Source organism: Trichoplax adhaerens, genomic scaffold (assembly GCF_000150275.1).
Source record: "Trichoplax adhaerens TRIADscaffold_10 genomic scaffold, whole genome shotgun sequence".
NCBI classification, from domain to species: Eukaryota; Metazoa; Placozoa; class Uniplacotomia; order Trichoplacea; family Trichoplacidae; genus Trichoplax; species Trichoplax adhaerens.
In genome coordinates this window covers 352128-368491 of record NW_002060952.1, presented here as the reverse complement: position 1 = coordinate 368491, position 16364 = coordinate 352128, and the positions used below count along the sequence as shown (strand labels likewise).

At 32.1% G+C, this 16364-nt stretch overlaps 2 protein-coding genes across 2 annotated transcripts; one reads left to right on the top strand and one right to left on the bottom strand.

The window, feature by feature from the left end:
- Positions 1 to 322: 322 nt before the first annotated feature.
- Positions 323 to 6976, top strand: TRIADDRAFT_59197 (uncharacterized protein; the record flags this gene model as incomplete). Its single annotated transcript, XM_002115324.1, has 12 exons — positions 323 to 437; positions 2035 to 2081; positions 3237 to 3311; positions 3475 to 3663; positions 3915 to 3999; positions 4816 to 4835; positions 4933 to 5077; positions 5219 to 5328; positions 5447 to 5592; positions 6375 to 6471; positions 6701 to 6773; positions 6843 to 6976. 12 exons carry the CDS (start codon positions 323 to 325, stop codon positions 6974 to 6976), a joined length of 1236 nt encoding a protein of 411 aa, XP_002115360.1.
- Positions 6977 to 8093: 1117 nt separating this feature from the next.
- On the bottom strand, positions 8094 to 11643 carry TRIADDRAFT_59196 (uncharacterized protein; the record flags this gene model as incomplete). Its single annotated transcript, XM_002115191.1, has 10 exons — positions 8094 to 8543; positions 8643 to 8786; positions 8889 to 8978; positions 9090 to 9185; positions 9272 to 9343; positions 9447 to 9516; positions 9666 to 9733; positions 10148 to 10250; positions 10367 to 10438; positions 11600 to 11643. 10 exons carry the CDS (start codon positions 11641 to 11643, stop codon positions 8094 to 8096), a joined length of 1209 nt encoding a protein of 402 aa, XP_002115227.1.
- Between the last annotated feature and the right edge of the window lie 4721 nt (positions 11644 to 16364).

The window sequence follows — 16364 nt, the reverse complement described above, 5'->3', positions numbered from 1 at the left end:
AAACAAGACATAAAGCTTTTAACTTCACTGGGCATCATTTATCAAGACACATACTTTACGGTGAGTAATATTATATAATAGCTCTTTGAAATTCTCAATCCTATAAAAACATTCCAACCGTGATTTTTTGACGTACTGCTATTAGCGTAGTAATTAGCAAAAACATAGCTAGCTAGTGCTAGTTTATATATCACTACACTTATTATCATCTATTCAGTGTATTCTACTTTTATGAATAAACAAGCAGCTTTTAAAATCCGTATAATTACACCAAATATCCATTACTACTACAAAGTATTATTATCATTTCTTGAATATCATCATGACGATTCGCTCGTTATTTCTTGTATCGACCGTTTGGCAACCTAATTCTAGCTTAAAAGACAAGAAATCCATGCTGCATCAATCAAATAACCATCCTATACCGCGAATAGAAGGTAGAGTCTAGATGATACCATTTTATAGCATTTAACGAGAGCTTCTACTGATCATATTCCACTATAATAGATGGAGAAAATGCTGGGCAGATTTTTTGACCAAAGTTTTTTATTTTTAAAATCTCTAATTACATCCTTCTAATAGTATATTATAAGTACTGCCGATACAATTCTAGTAGTAAATGGCAGAACAAAAATTTTCTGTCAGAAAGGGGGTAATTTCTATAATAGATTAGTACTTCATGACTCGTTTTCCACATTTATGAATAGGGTATAGCAACTATTTCCTTCATAATACCTTACTTAAGATTAATACTGTAAAAGAAAGTTTACCGGTATAAATGGGTGAAATAACTATTACCTATACAAAACTGGATCTTCACCTACATACATATAGAATAAAAAATTAATGATCAGATTTACTTTCGTGAGGTAGCGTCGCTCAATTGGACAGATTTTGATGAAACTATTTTCTTCTGTTGTGCTAATATTCATTAATATCTTATTCACTCGATAATCGACTGGATTAAGGTTGCAGTATGCAATGTTCTTTTAATGTGTCATTATGGACAATAGTAATCAAAAATGTTATCCAGATATTCAAACATTGTACAAAAGTATTTTTTAGCTAATCTTACATTATAATACGTCTTGATGCTGTATACAATTATAGCCACATGAATGATGGAGCAATACGTAGATACCAGTGTAAAAGTAATACTTTTCTATTAAAGAATTAACTTTTGCAAAGCTTTTTAAATATATGTTAGTATGCAATGAAACCTTAAACTGCAGAACCTGCATGAAATCACTAAGGTTTTCACTTTGACTATCGTAGATTCATTAACTTTCGTATCTAGACTGAATATTAATACAAGGAAAAACTTATTAATCGCCATTTCTGCACATTAAATAAAATAGGTTATATATAGGATTGCCAAACTTAACTGCAGCAAATACAGTAATAGAATAGAGATTCTAGAATTTTACAACTCTACAACCATTTTTAGTACCATGTCATAGTATGATTTTGACGTGAACGATAAACATTTATAAATTATATGTACCGTGATTAAATCCTAAATAGCTACTCTTGAAATGGAAATAGCCCTAAGATTGATCGTTTCTGACGTAGAAAACTAAGCAAATCCTTCTTCTTTTTTATTTATTTCTGCTACTTATTATGATGGAAGTTTTTTTGGGGTATCCTTAATGTATTCTAGCTAACGCTTTTCTGCAGCATTTAATGTATCATAACTACGTATAGCCTTAGCTATTTTAACTGAGGATGCGTTCTATAACTTTTATGATGTCCCGTAGACTACTTTAGCAGTGATCCCTAGATGGATGTGATTTGATTAATTGTTTGTTATAATTACTATTTTAAACTAGTTCAATTTGAATAATAGGTTGGGTGAAAGGGATTTCGGATTTGATTGAAATAATTATAGTATAAATAGTCTAGCAAATTAGTATGGAGAAGAATTTATCCATTCTTATTTTTAAGTTCTCATAAAATAAAATTGATATATATCGCATTAACCTGTATTCTTTAAAATGCGAAAATAAAGTAATTTTTTTCTTTTATTATCCTTAGTTAATGGACTAAGGAAAATATCAATCCCTGGAAGTCTTATTAATTCAGTGAGTACTCGAAGTATATAACTAGACTAATTTTGATGACTTCTATAACTTGAATTTAGCCAATTTATACGATAATGTAATTTCAAATGATTCACAGCAAATAGTTACTATAGGATTAGAACTTTTATAGCTTACGAATAAGAATAGTAATCTATAGGATTAGGAGAAGATAGACACATTTAATTATTTCAAGAATATTTAGATCTACATATTCACTAAATGAAGTAGGTAGAAATGCTTTAGAAGGAACTATATTTAGAATTTATAGATAGGATCATTTTTAATATTTCTTCTACGTAAACTATATATATAGGATATTCAGTTATAAAAGTCTATAATATTGCCGTATCTAGTGATAAAGCTGAATATTTATAAGACATATTAACATTTTAGTGGATATGAATTTATTATCTAGTATTGAATAAGTTAACTTAGATCTACTATAACATCCAGATGACAATATCAATTTTTATGAGCAAGAGAAAATAAGTGCACAGAGAAATGATTATTAGAATCTTTAGGTCTCTATTCATATACTAAGCTTTGTAGATAGAAATACTTTATGTAATATACATTCGAAAATATAGATATAATATTAGGGTCTACACATTTGCTAAAAGGTGTATATAAAATTGCCTTCTAAAGACATGTATTTCGAATTTATAGATAAATCTCTTCTACTGATATTTTCGATAGCATATGCATTTAAGTGTACAAGAAAGAGCTAATCAAAGTCTGATGAATTAATAGTTACAAAAGTTTATAATATCTCCTAATAGTGTAGCTGAATGTTTATAAGACACATTGATATTGTTTGTTAGATATAAGCTATCAATTATTCAATATAGCAAATTTTAAACGTTGACGAGATACATTAAAATATTTACTGAGACATAAACGTATTCAATAAAACCGGCTTAAATATTGATAAGCTATGCTAACATATTTAGTTAGGAATCAACTTATCATGTATTAAATACGGCAGTTTAAATATTGATAAGATAATTAAAACATTTAGCTAGGTATAAACTTTTCATACATTAAATATAGTCGGTTTATTTTACGTTATATAAGTCTAGCCGTGTTTGGTACTTATGAGATATGAGTTTAATTGTATGTCCGTATATAACGACTATTCTCGCTGTTCTTGACTAGCTGCCATGGAAAACTCCTATAGAATTGGGAAATTCTCAAAATCATCAACAATCAACATCAATCAAATCATCAGAGGTATGCGTACTCACATCTTATTTGAACTTCGTTGCAGCTTAGCTAATGATTATACTATTATTGTAACTCACTAAGCAAGTATATTATAGCCTTAGATAGACTTTAACTTTTATAACAATGATTTACAATGATAATTAAATCTGATATTCTATTTTACTCATAGATTCTGGATAGTTACTATCCGGGAGGTTGGCTGCCTAAATTGAGCAAGAATAATTACCGTGTTCGTGTTGAATTACTGGGAAATATAGACGTTTTCGGTATGGCAAATGCAGTTACAGAAAGTGATCTTCAAGCTTATCTTCTACGAACTCAAAGAAATATTGAGAATAGCCAGCTATCTGGTCAACAGGTAAATTAATACAAATTGACTTTGATCTTATGCCGATAATCCTGTATTAGGCACGCTACGCTACAATTTCCAAGAGTCTACTTCAAGAGTATTTTAAAGTAGTTCATTTTTGATTTCTCAATCTAACAGTGGGTCGTCATAGATACTTTCTCGTATTCAGATATCAATTTGAAATAACATAAGAATTCTATAAGTCGTTACTTAATGTGTTATATTATTTATTTTAATGGCTCCCTTTCCTACAAATGTAGCCATGCGTCCTACCGGAAAAAATTGTTATTATCATTGATATGTTCCTGTTCGATATGAAATTCTTATGGAACGCTTTAAAAATGGGTGAGTAAATCAAACATGATATTACTACATTTCATAGAATTAATTTATCTATGACATTATACATTCTTTTAATGGATAGCTGCTTAGTTTTATAATATTATCCAAGTACTGATAACTAATGTTTGTATTGATTTTCTACAAATTATCTGACTTTTCAATAAAGTTTGGGTTCAGTTGCGTCTGAGAGAGACTAGCGTTGTATTACCGTTCCTATAGACAATAGGAGATCTTCAGTATTTAGAGTCGTTTAATGGGCAAATGTCAGGAAGGATAAACCTGATAGTAGACTCATTGTGTGTAGTTTCTGTAATAGTTTTAATCTTCCTTGTTATAAATTTCGATTTGTAACGCTACGAAAATTATTTTCATACAATTAGAGAAAGCTTATTTTTGGTACTACCATATCGATAGGTCGCAAAATATAAAACGATCCTAATGATGGATTGTTGCGGATAAGAAATCTTAGAAAACAGTAGCTGTTTCTTATTTGCATGTATGGCGTAATTTAGTGCAGATATTGTTCATGCTTAACATTTTAATATAGATTATAAGAGATTTCGTAATTGATCATCCTTCAATTAAATATTGATCCTTAATTCCCTATCAGAGGATAGAATACAGTTAAATTGAATTTTAAAGATTTATTACGAGACTTTAATTTATTTGAATCCCTTTTTACTATTGAATCATTTAAAGTTGTAAAGCATGACAAGAATAATAAACGTTCGTGCACAGATATCATGATTTCAAATACTTTTATTTCTTTCGAAATTTAAAACTAATAATTTCTCCGATTTTTTTGGCTATATTTTGTAGGCAACAGTTTCTTTAGTCAGGTAGGTGAAGTTCAATCTTATCCAATCATAATTATCCTGAAGTAAGAAAAGCAAATATAACATTGCTGATAGAACGATAAAATTTTCAAATTGACAGATCTGTAACGCATTCATGAAAATATGGCCGGGAATGATAGAGAAAATTTATATCATTCGATGTCCTAAAAGTTTTCACATCTTTTATTGGACGTATAAGAGCTTATTCATAAAGGAATTTCGGAAAAAGGCTGTTATATTACCAAGTACGTTTGTGCCAACATATGCTACTTAGTATTTAAATTGGATGATCTTTAACAGTCCTAGTGAATGATAGATACAAATATCTGCATAATTAATACATAGATATTTAACTACAAACTGATATAATTATTTGTGTCCAGTAGATTATCATTATCAAAGTGTTCTTGTAGATGAACTTGGCGCTGAGGTAGTACCAGCTTGCTATGGAGGTAATTTAACCGATACTAATGAAGATCCAAATTGTTCGGAATGGGTAAAATATAAAATACACGTAGATGCTGGGTAAAATTTCTTATAGTGTAGGCACAATACAGTCTAATATTTCAATACCTAATTTTTACTTTTAATATAATTCAATATTAATAAACTAGTTGGCTTACCCGCATAAGATTCCCAAATATTTATATGGTAAGGCTTTGCCATCGCTTCATTTTGGCACGTGGAAGGAATGCAGTGTTGGGAGAAAATCTGTTTATGATATTGACGTGGAGATATCAGTTGCTGGCAGTACATTAAGGTTGAACGATGTACCCTGTTTTTTCTTATTGGTTTCATTTTTAATGATACGAAAGATTATAATATAACAGCTTATGTTTCATCAAACCTATGAAAAATATCTTTTAATGATTAAGACGTGATTAAGGCTATACAATCATTTGTTGCGCTACCGTTATATGAAATTTTGAAAGCTGTCTAAAACAATTCACATATTAAAGTTAATGAAATATTCTCTAATTAGTTATTATTATTTTTTAATATCCATATTTTATTAAGCAGATATTATGTAATTTACAAGCTGTATAATACACAATAAGTAATAACTTTGGCAATAACAAATACATTACTTTTTTCACGGATTTAATAAATTACTACGAATAGCATTAGTATATAGGCTTTAGATAAGAAGAAATTATTTCTAGCAGTTTCTCGTATCTAAATCATGCAAAAGTATATATTGTATCGAAATTATACGCTATTGTTAATTTGCTAACTGTTTATGATTGCTTTTAATACATATATAAGTATTTGCAATTCATCGATATAAGAGTGTTTAAATATACTGTGCGTGAAGATAAAAGGCATACTAAATATGTATGCTTAGGTCATAATGCTAATAGTTTTCATTTCTGGAAATTAACGATTGCTTTATGCCGTATATTAATTGCTATCAAATAAATCATATAGTGCTAATTTAACAGAGGATAAATTTTTGATAGCTGATAACTATTGTATTATTTAGTAATCTTGTAGCAATGCTTGAAAATAAAATAATTGATAGTATGCTACATCATATTACAGATGGGAAATCGTATTCCAATCAAATTATATAAACGTTGGATTATACTATAAAGGCACTGATAAGACTAATCCTATCAAGAAAGATGAGGACGCTGTAGTAAGTTTGAATTTGTAGTTTTAAAATCTTATCAATAATTGTTACATGGTTTTCACTCTTGTAATACTTTGTTAATAAACACTTATAGCTAACTATTATCCTTATCGATTTATTTTTATGAGCTTCTGCGAATTATTACTTTTTATAACTTGCATTTAGTCTATCAAAATATTTCTATGATTATCTAAGGTGTTATACTTATAGCTTTAAAAATTTCAATGTAATATAGATTGCTCAAAAGACTATGAAGGCTAAATGTACTCCAACGTGTGATGGGTGCTTCTGTATCTTTCCCGGTTATTGTAAGCTTGTAGTCGTAAAAAGTTGCTCCATTTTATTAACTAATGTTGTGCTATTTCTTAATATCATAGATACCCTAGAACTAGACAATTCGCATTCACTATTACATTCTCAGAAAATCTGGTACTGCATTCAAGTTGTGGAACCAAGTGTTGAAGAGCAACGGATATATTTGAATCCATTTAGTGAAATTACAAATTTTTAACATTTATAGAAAATTTTACAACGTATTATTTATTCCATTATTACAAACTTTTTTGTAAGATTAGGAATTAATCTAGCATCAAACTAAATTTTTATGATAACAAGAATTAATTGTGTGCTGTATTTAAAAATGTGATCAGCAATGTCATGATTTTGTATTGTTATATCATAAGAATTGTCAATAATTGCACTAGTCCAAAGTTGATAATCATTTTGACTTCTTACTGTCGCATCACATCGAATGCTCAGAAAGATCACCGGTTATATTTCATATCTTTTATTTATTTTGCTCCTGATAAATCATGCATAATATACCTCGTATAAGTCTTAATTAGAAGTAGTATAATGATGCCATGATTTTGCTATGGCGTCATTTCGTTTCTCATAACGTAAATAGTGACCATCTTTTGCTGTATATGATATTTCTGTAAAATATATCAGCATTTATCTATATATCATTTGTGTTGAGGATATCACTTTATTGTCACAGATGTGCTGCGTAATAATAGCAGCAACTTAAAATAAAGATGGACGACTAAACTGCATCACCAGTCATTCACTATCGTGAGTGTATAGTTTTAAGATATTGTCCGAATTTTTTGTGCTACAAATTCGAATTTATATATATACGACATATATAACAAATATATATGTTTTGTACATTATAATTATGAATTTTGTTGCTTTGTGTAAAATAAAATTGGTTACTGTATTCTACGCTTCAATGCTATGCTACCTATATTACTAAGTGAATAAGATAATGATATTCCCTTTTATAGCTATTATGACACTATAGCAATCTGCAGAAATAGGTATAAACAAATAATAACTCAAGTTTCAACGTTGTGATTCATTATCAATTAGAATATATCCACCTGAGATGGCTTAAAACTCACACTGAATACACATTGCCTGTCAGTAGCTAAGTCGGTGGAATTAATTTATATAAAAATTTAGATATTTTCTTTATATTTACAATCATTCCTTACACGTACATACACGTATGTTACATCAGCGAGACTGTACTAGTATTATCTACAATTAATCAATGTTACCTACGCAAATAACATGAAAAAAATTTTACCGTTTTGCAATATATATCCTGTACTAGCTAAGTATCATAAGTTCTGATCTTTTGATTCATTCGAATGATTTGGTGACCTGTAGTGTTTTTTATCGCCTTTGTTTCCACGATAACGACTAGATTTGCTTGAATGATCATCAAATACACGATTTGTAGCTTGACCAGACCGAGCTGGAGGAGAATTATGTTTAGAAGGCGTATGAAATTCGCTTCTTGTTAAGTTGTTGTCACGATTCACTTCTGCTTCTGAGCGAACATAATCATTCTTAGATGTCCACCGATAGTGCCGTTTATGTGATCGATTAAAAGATTGATACGAGTGCGATTCGGTTATATTCTTGCGAGGAAGCGTTTTACTAATTCTATCTTCCACCTTAAAATCTTCCTTACGTGGAGTTTCATACACACGATCATAAGATGTATTAAGTTCAGCTCTTGAATCATCCCCTGATTTTACTACTTGTTTGCTTGTTGGTGATAAAGTCTTGATTGTAAATAATTTCAATTTATAGCATGGTGATAAAATTTAAATTCGATATTAGAATCAGATCGATAGATATCCATTTAACAACGATCATCTTACCGTAGCTTCAGTTACTAAGAATCTCTTTTTTTCCTTTTCCAAGTCAATTATACCACCATTTTCTAATTGTTTCTGATAAATTTTAGCGGTTTCTTGTTGCCATAACTTAAAATCTTTACTATGAACATATTCGCTGTCATCCTCCTACATTATTATAAATGTCTTGTATAAGAGAATAGGCATAGAAGACTGTAGGCAATTGCAGTAATATCATCGAGATACATTTATATTTGATGATCCACTTACTTCGGTCTGATCGCCGTCCTTAAGTGATAAATTTTTGAATGCATCAAGATCAATGTTATCTAATGGCTCCCTACATATTGGACACAGTAACTATCACGAACAAGAGCAAAGATCAGGTGATATATGTTGTCCATTCAATTACCTATAGATACAGATGAAAAATCGTGACCAAAATCTTAAAACAAGACAACGTCAATTTACCTCTTCATTATTATCATCTTGATGCCTTTTGTATCGCATAATGCATGCATTGTGAAAGTAATGGTAGCAATCCGTTTTAATAAAGTTGCTAGCGTCCTGACATTAAATTTTGTTTAGAGTTAGTTCATCATCTTAGTATACGAGAAAGTTTTCAAAAGCGAACGTATAAATATTACTTTTACCATAAAATGGCGTAAACAAATGGCACATTTGCATATAGGGATATTATTGGCAGTTAAGCTGTCTTTGACGTACTAAAATCAGCAATGAATGAAACCATATTTTATTTTATAAAGTATTCGAATAATTATTTCAAGTAGGTTTTGAAATGTTATTACAAAGCTGTGATTGAATAACCTCAACTAATTCTAATAGGATTAATTCTCCTTCCCTGCTTTTCGCAAGTTCTGTACAATTAGCCAAGATGCTATTAATCAGATAGTAAATACTGAGTTATTAGTTTAAGTTCGATAGCTTTAAACATGATTATCATAATGAAATTCATCGATGTGCTTGCGTCGTATATGAGCAGTTTTATGACGTTATTTATCAAAAAATTAAAGCTGAAAATATTACCTTGCAATGTGAGCTTCTGACAGTCCTCGTGGGTTTTCAATTTTGAAAATGGGAGATTCTATAGGGTACTTTTGAAAGATAATTTGTCAACAGTTCTTAGTACTGTAAGATGTGGCTAGATTACCAGCATTATAATTATTTCGAGTATTAAATTCTGTCGAGATTAAAAATTTCTCATGCAAGATTTGTATGGGTAAAATCAATTCAGTACTCTTATCACTACAGTTTCATGTATTATAGGTATCATAAAGCTACACGAGTATAATTCAATGTTCAACCAAAAAAGTATTGCTTTTAACTGCGAGTGTTAGTTCATGTTATTAGGTTTATAAAAAAAGCCTTATTACCTTCTACGAGATGGACTAGTAAGACTCTATTCCATTTATTTTATTTAAACTTTTAAGAACTTGACGAGAAACTTTTGATCAATGATCATCCATAGATGGCAAAAAGATATAGTCTTAATTTATCATTTTAGTTACCTTTAATGGAATATCAATTACTAATTTTAAGCGGACGTATTGCTTTGAGGCATCATCACCAGTACCAGGATTAAGTTGGAATATTAATCTTATGGCGACCTGACTGCAATAAGTGTATGATGATTACGTTGAAAACTCTTGTATATTAATTGTATTGTTCAATTGATATTATTCACATGTTTGCTTGTTTTTGGTAGCATATTATTTATAATGTCTTACTTTGAGCATTGCTGTTCCACTTGTAATTCATTTATATAAATCTCCTTTAGCATTTCCAGTTCCAGCTCTACACTATGTATATTAGACATGTAGGATTATTCAAGATGCAACGTTCTCTTAAAGTTAATATCAACATTAATCAATCTATATCTATCCTGTTCTAGTTCTACACATGTCCCAAGGTGTCTCAAGGTTCATATGCTGAACCTTTTTATCAGTAGATTATCGATATACAGTATTATACTATAATATAATTTGTACATAGTTTTCTTGCACAAGGTACAACTGTCTGTTAGTTTTATGGACTGGACTATCTGAATTTTTGCATGATGTAGACAGCAAGTAAGGTATTGCCGTGGTATTATCGCGCAATGGGTAGTAGATAATTTAATCTATCAGTGCTGCATTTTAATTTATCATCAAAAAAGTTCATTTACTGGTGGACATTGATGGTATACGGTAGAGTACTGACGAGATTAATCATTGCTACTGTATATCTATTGCACTATACGGTAACATGATTACATTGAGTAAGCAATTGCTAGCCTATAGATCCATGCCTTAGATTGTATGCAGTAAGATTGTTGATTGATGAGTCCTACAATACTAGTCGACGAAGTGAGATCATTTGCTGTATACAAGTGGAGTAGTACAGTATTCAAGTTAGAATTGATCAGAAAGCAAGCAAGCATTCATTTGTATACCTGAAATCAACAATAATAACCTACGGCACCGTATACTGTATATCACTTTTCAACCTCAATCCATCAGTCTATCTGAATCCTGTCCTATTTATTAGTATTAATCAAATCATGCTAGGACTTGAAACTATCGAAAATAATTTTGATGGCTTAATATGAAGTACACGTCCAAGTCGTAGAGTTGTATAAATTTCTCTCTTATTACAGTAACAAGAAATATGAGTAAAATAGTATTATAGTTGTTGTCGACTTTCATATTATGCAGTGCCTATATAGTGACTAGGTTGAAAATATGCGTAGAGTAGTGGAGAAGGTCAGTAGTGTGCTTGTATCTCTCTCTCTCTACTGTAAAATAGAATAGTCCATCAAGTCAGCTCGGTGGAGAAGAGTTTAATTCATTCTACTCTAGCCTAGTCTTCAAGGGCGTTTCTTTATAATCGTCTACTGTCTATACAAGTCAATATTTATTTGAAAGCAACAGTGTCAATCGATCGAGACTACTCTTACTGATGGATGTCCTTTGTAGCATTACCTTTCGCTGTCGATTTCATCACTTTCCTCCGTATTTTCACTCATGTTAGCGGATTGTTGGATTGCTGATCGAATGCAATCGATAGCTCGCCAATATCAGCGACTTCTGGTTAGAGAAAATGGGTTGGCAAATCCTTGCTAGAGTTCCCTGAATCCAGTACCTAGCGACGAGGACATTTCGATGACATATAGACAGAAAGACGGAAGGAGCTGGACAGGAGGAGGAGAAGGTTGAGCCGGTCGAGGTTTATCCTTGTTCTGGTCATTCTACTATAACTCTGCCACTGAAATGGTACACAGTAGTGTCTAAAACCAACCTGGCAGTTGGTATACTGTATACTATACACTACAGTATGCAAAGTCATGGACTGCAAGATACCTGGACTGGACACTCCTTTGGACGGACAGACATTGGGCCTACTTAAGTCAATCAATGATGTCCAAATACTGCATTATGAAATTACTTTAGTATGCAGATAGTTCATTCTGATGGACTTTCTTTTTTCCAAATTAAGTAATATTCCATTGTATTTCATTGCTTGTTACTCAACTTTGCTTGGAAGCAGTCAATTTTTGATTATGACTGTTATTCAAATGAATACACACGGAAGATCCATCCTGAGTAACTATTTTTCCACATTTTCTGCCTCATCTGGTATGAAAAGTAGTCCGTCCATCCGAAGAGAGCATCTAGTCCAGGTATTTTTTCTCGTAGTCTAGGGTATATATAGCCAGGGGCTACTAGAGAGAAAATTGCAACCCTCCTTCCCCCTATTTTCCTTCTCAAAATTTCCCTACCGTCTCAAAAAGATCGGGACGTACAACGGAGGGGTGCCATTTTTCCTTTAGTAGTCGCTGGTACAGTACAGCAAATTGATCATCTCGACACAATCGTTATAGTGTACGAGACCAGACAGAGATCTTGACCTGACATAGAACGGAATAAATGATTAGGATTTCGATTAGCGTAATTAATAGCACCTTTTATAGTATACCACAAACTCAAAGCCAATCAAAAAAGACGCAATCTTATTCAATTTTCTTGATAATCAATTACTAGCCCTGTATTTGTGTCGTTGGCAGTACCTAAAGTACAAGAATCGTCATTTCCCGTCTCCATTTTTCCTTTTATTTACAGGTTTTGGACTGTCTGATGCTCTTTGCCAAGGGGTGACATCTGTTTTTAGTCTGCAGCAAGCGATCAATCATCACTACCGTGTAGTACTATACACTGTCTATGGTCATGGACCACCGTGACCGGTCCAGTCCAGGACAGTGTGCAATACAAATTGCATTGGATCGGCTTAGCAAAAGTAATGTCACTATGATGCATCACAGGAAACATCTTGATTATATGATTCTACAGTAATACAGAGACACTAATATGCTCACAGTATCGACTCAATACAGTGCTGTATGCCCTTCAAAACTTCATAGTAAATAACTATGATTTACTACAGCACTATACACTGTACTGTGGTACACAAGCAAAGACGCCACAAGGTGGTTCACCCATTTTAGCCTATGGTTTCTGTACTGTCCACAGTGTCTAGTACAAGTAATGGCCAATAAAAGTGCAACAAAGAAAATTGAATATCTAAAATCCTAGTCTAAAAGCTGTTAAAACCTAAAAATGGAGTACTTCTTATTTCGTATCCATAGAAAGAAATTCTCCATTAGTAAACTTTCTTATCCTGTTTCTATGACATATGAAGATATTTAACAAGCTATAGAGTGGGCTATTTAGCTGTTGCCCGTTTTGAATTCGTAACAGCACGCTCTTCAATCGACTAATGCTTTTTTTTGACTGACGCCATCATTTTTTACCAGCCTAATTCCTATGCTCACTTCAATGTTTTATTATAAAAATTTCCATTTACGACCAAGAAAGCTTTATTATTACTAAACTGTTTGGATATGCAAATTTTAGATATTTCTCTATTTTTCTACGCATTTTAAACAATTTTTGACTATGTTTAAGCAATTAAAATGGAACTCTATATTTTTATTGACTGACGCCATCATTTTTTTCCAGTCTAATTCCTATACTCACTTGAATATTTTATTATAAAAATTTCCATTTACGGTCAGTAAAGCTTTATTAGCTCTAAACTGTTTGGATATGCAAATTTTAGATATTTCTTTATTTTTCTACACATTTTAAATGATTTTTGACCATTTTTAAGCAATTAAAATGGAACTCTACATTTTTATTGACTGACGCCATCATTTTTTCCAGTCTAATTCCTATGCTCACTTCAATGGTTTATTTTAAAAATTTCTATTTACGGTCAAGAAAGCTTTATTATTACTAAACTATTTGGATGTGCAAATTTTAGATATTTCTCTATTTTTTTACGTATTTTAAACAATTTTTGACCATGTTAAAGCAATTAAAATGGAACTCTACATTTTATTGACTGACGCCATCATTTTTTTCCAGTCTAATTCCTATGCTCACTTCAATGTTTTATTATAAAAATTTCCTTTTACGATCAGTAAAGCTTTATTAGCACTAAATTGTTTGGATATGCAAATTTTAGATATTTCTCTATTTTTCTACGCATTTTAAGCAATTTTTGACCATGTTTAAGCTATTAAATTGGAACTCTACATACTAAAAAATGGAGTTGATTTGATTGCAAAAATGGCTGCCCAAAAAGCCTGGATTGCACTTCCATTGGCCAGTTTGTCTATTGACGTACAGTACCGTACAGTGTACAGTACACGGCTTACAGTACATGGTACTCATGCTGTACTGTAGCTTCCATCACCATCTCCAACATCGTGATGAAATTTTCTCTCAAGGCATTTTCTACTCGAGACCGCAAGATCATTTAGACTGCATCAACATCAAGATTGATTTTCAATCTTTTCCATCCAGTGACCAGGTATAAGATTGTACAAGGGATATTGCGGTAATGTAGTGCTTTGCTGTGGGTCCAAGTCATCATATCGAGATTGTTGTTCTCATTTGTAGGAGAAGGACAATTTGTCATAGTCGTATTTCATTCCCTGGCACATGCAGGCGAGTGGTTTGCTTTGCATGGCCATTGGTCGACAGTGCAGTAGATTGCAGTGCGCTCGAGGATAGTATAACATCGAGATATACATGTCAATGGTGATTGATTCATTTTAAATACTCTGCATGGGACTCATTGCTGCCTATGCCAATTAATCATACACTTGTGCTGACAAGCAGTAGACTGAGTACAGTTGTATATATACTGTACTACACAGGAGGTCAATTCATTTGGAAGAAGAATTACGTACAGCATTATTATTATTATTATCATGAGTAGGCAAGAATATCATGATCACGATCCAATGGATCACCACAGTTTAACAACAGAGGATGGAAACGGCATGCAACAAACTCATTATGAATCATCGACTAAAACTGATGCAACCACTTCTTTACCCTTACTGAATGGATTGGATACAGATTTATTGTCATTTGCTCTAGCAGAGAGTGGTTTATCCCTATCACTCAATCAACAGCAATTTAATTATCCTGGCGTTGATCATGGTCATGACTCCATCCATCATGACATTATTGATCAAGACAATAACACTTCTAGTTATCCACCTGGCAATGTCAATGATAGCCAATATGACGTTGATCATCAAGCTTCCATGGTATTACAAGTGGATACAATCAATCAACAGCAAAACCAATTTTATAGGAACGACAATTATACTTATCAGACTCCTGTTGGTCTTCCTACCAATTACGCCAATAGCCTTCCTGACTCTATTGCCAGTAACGTTCCCTTCATAGCCAACGTATCGTTGCCACCTTTGCCGTCTGGCTCCAGCGAATTTGTTCAAAATTTTATTCAAGGAGCATATACACAGTTTTCTTCCTTTACTCGGTAAGCATTCATTAAATCAAACTCATCGAATCCATTTCATCCACTTGCCAATTTGAATTGTTGCTCAATCATATAGATCTGATAAATGGTCATGACGCAAAAATTTCATAATAGGTCAATTATTATTCATCTGCAATTGCTGTAGTGTAAGCAATTGGCTCTTGCAGACACCATTAATGATAAGAATGGAACAGTAAATGTAGGCGTTGATTAACAAGTATTTTGTATCAGTAACGATGCTCTCAATACAAACAGATTCTACTGTCTTGTTATCCATGGGCATGAACATTGAGCAGTTCAGAATTATCGTCTGTTACAATCTACGGTGCTATGGATACCATCAGTCCTCTAAAAGTCCTTAGCAATCGGCTGACCAACAATTCTCCATTTCGTATAAATTAATTATAATGTCGCCAATGATACTGAAGGTGTACCACCCATCTCATGGATGGTATTAGTAATTAGCCGACCAACAATTCTCCATTTCGTATAAATTAATTATAAAGTCGCCAATGATCCTGAAGGTGTACCATCCATCTCATGGATGGTATTAGTAATTAGCCGACCAACAATTCCTCCAGTTTGTATAGTTCATAAAGTCGTAATTACACGTCTCATAGATGGTATTAGTAATTAGCCGACCAACAATTCGTCCAGCTTGTATAGTTCATAAAGTCGCAGTTACACATCTCATAGAGGGTATTAGCAATTAGCCGACCAACAATTCGTCCAGTTTGTATAGTTCATAATGTCGCAATTACACGTCTCATGGATAATAGAGCTCACCTTGGCGTACTAGACTTCTAGTTATATAAAATAGCTCAATTTCGGGCAGATTGCCAGTGGTTAGTAGCCCGTCGTAGAAGCTATTGCTGCCTTTCTGAAATTATT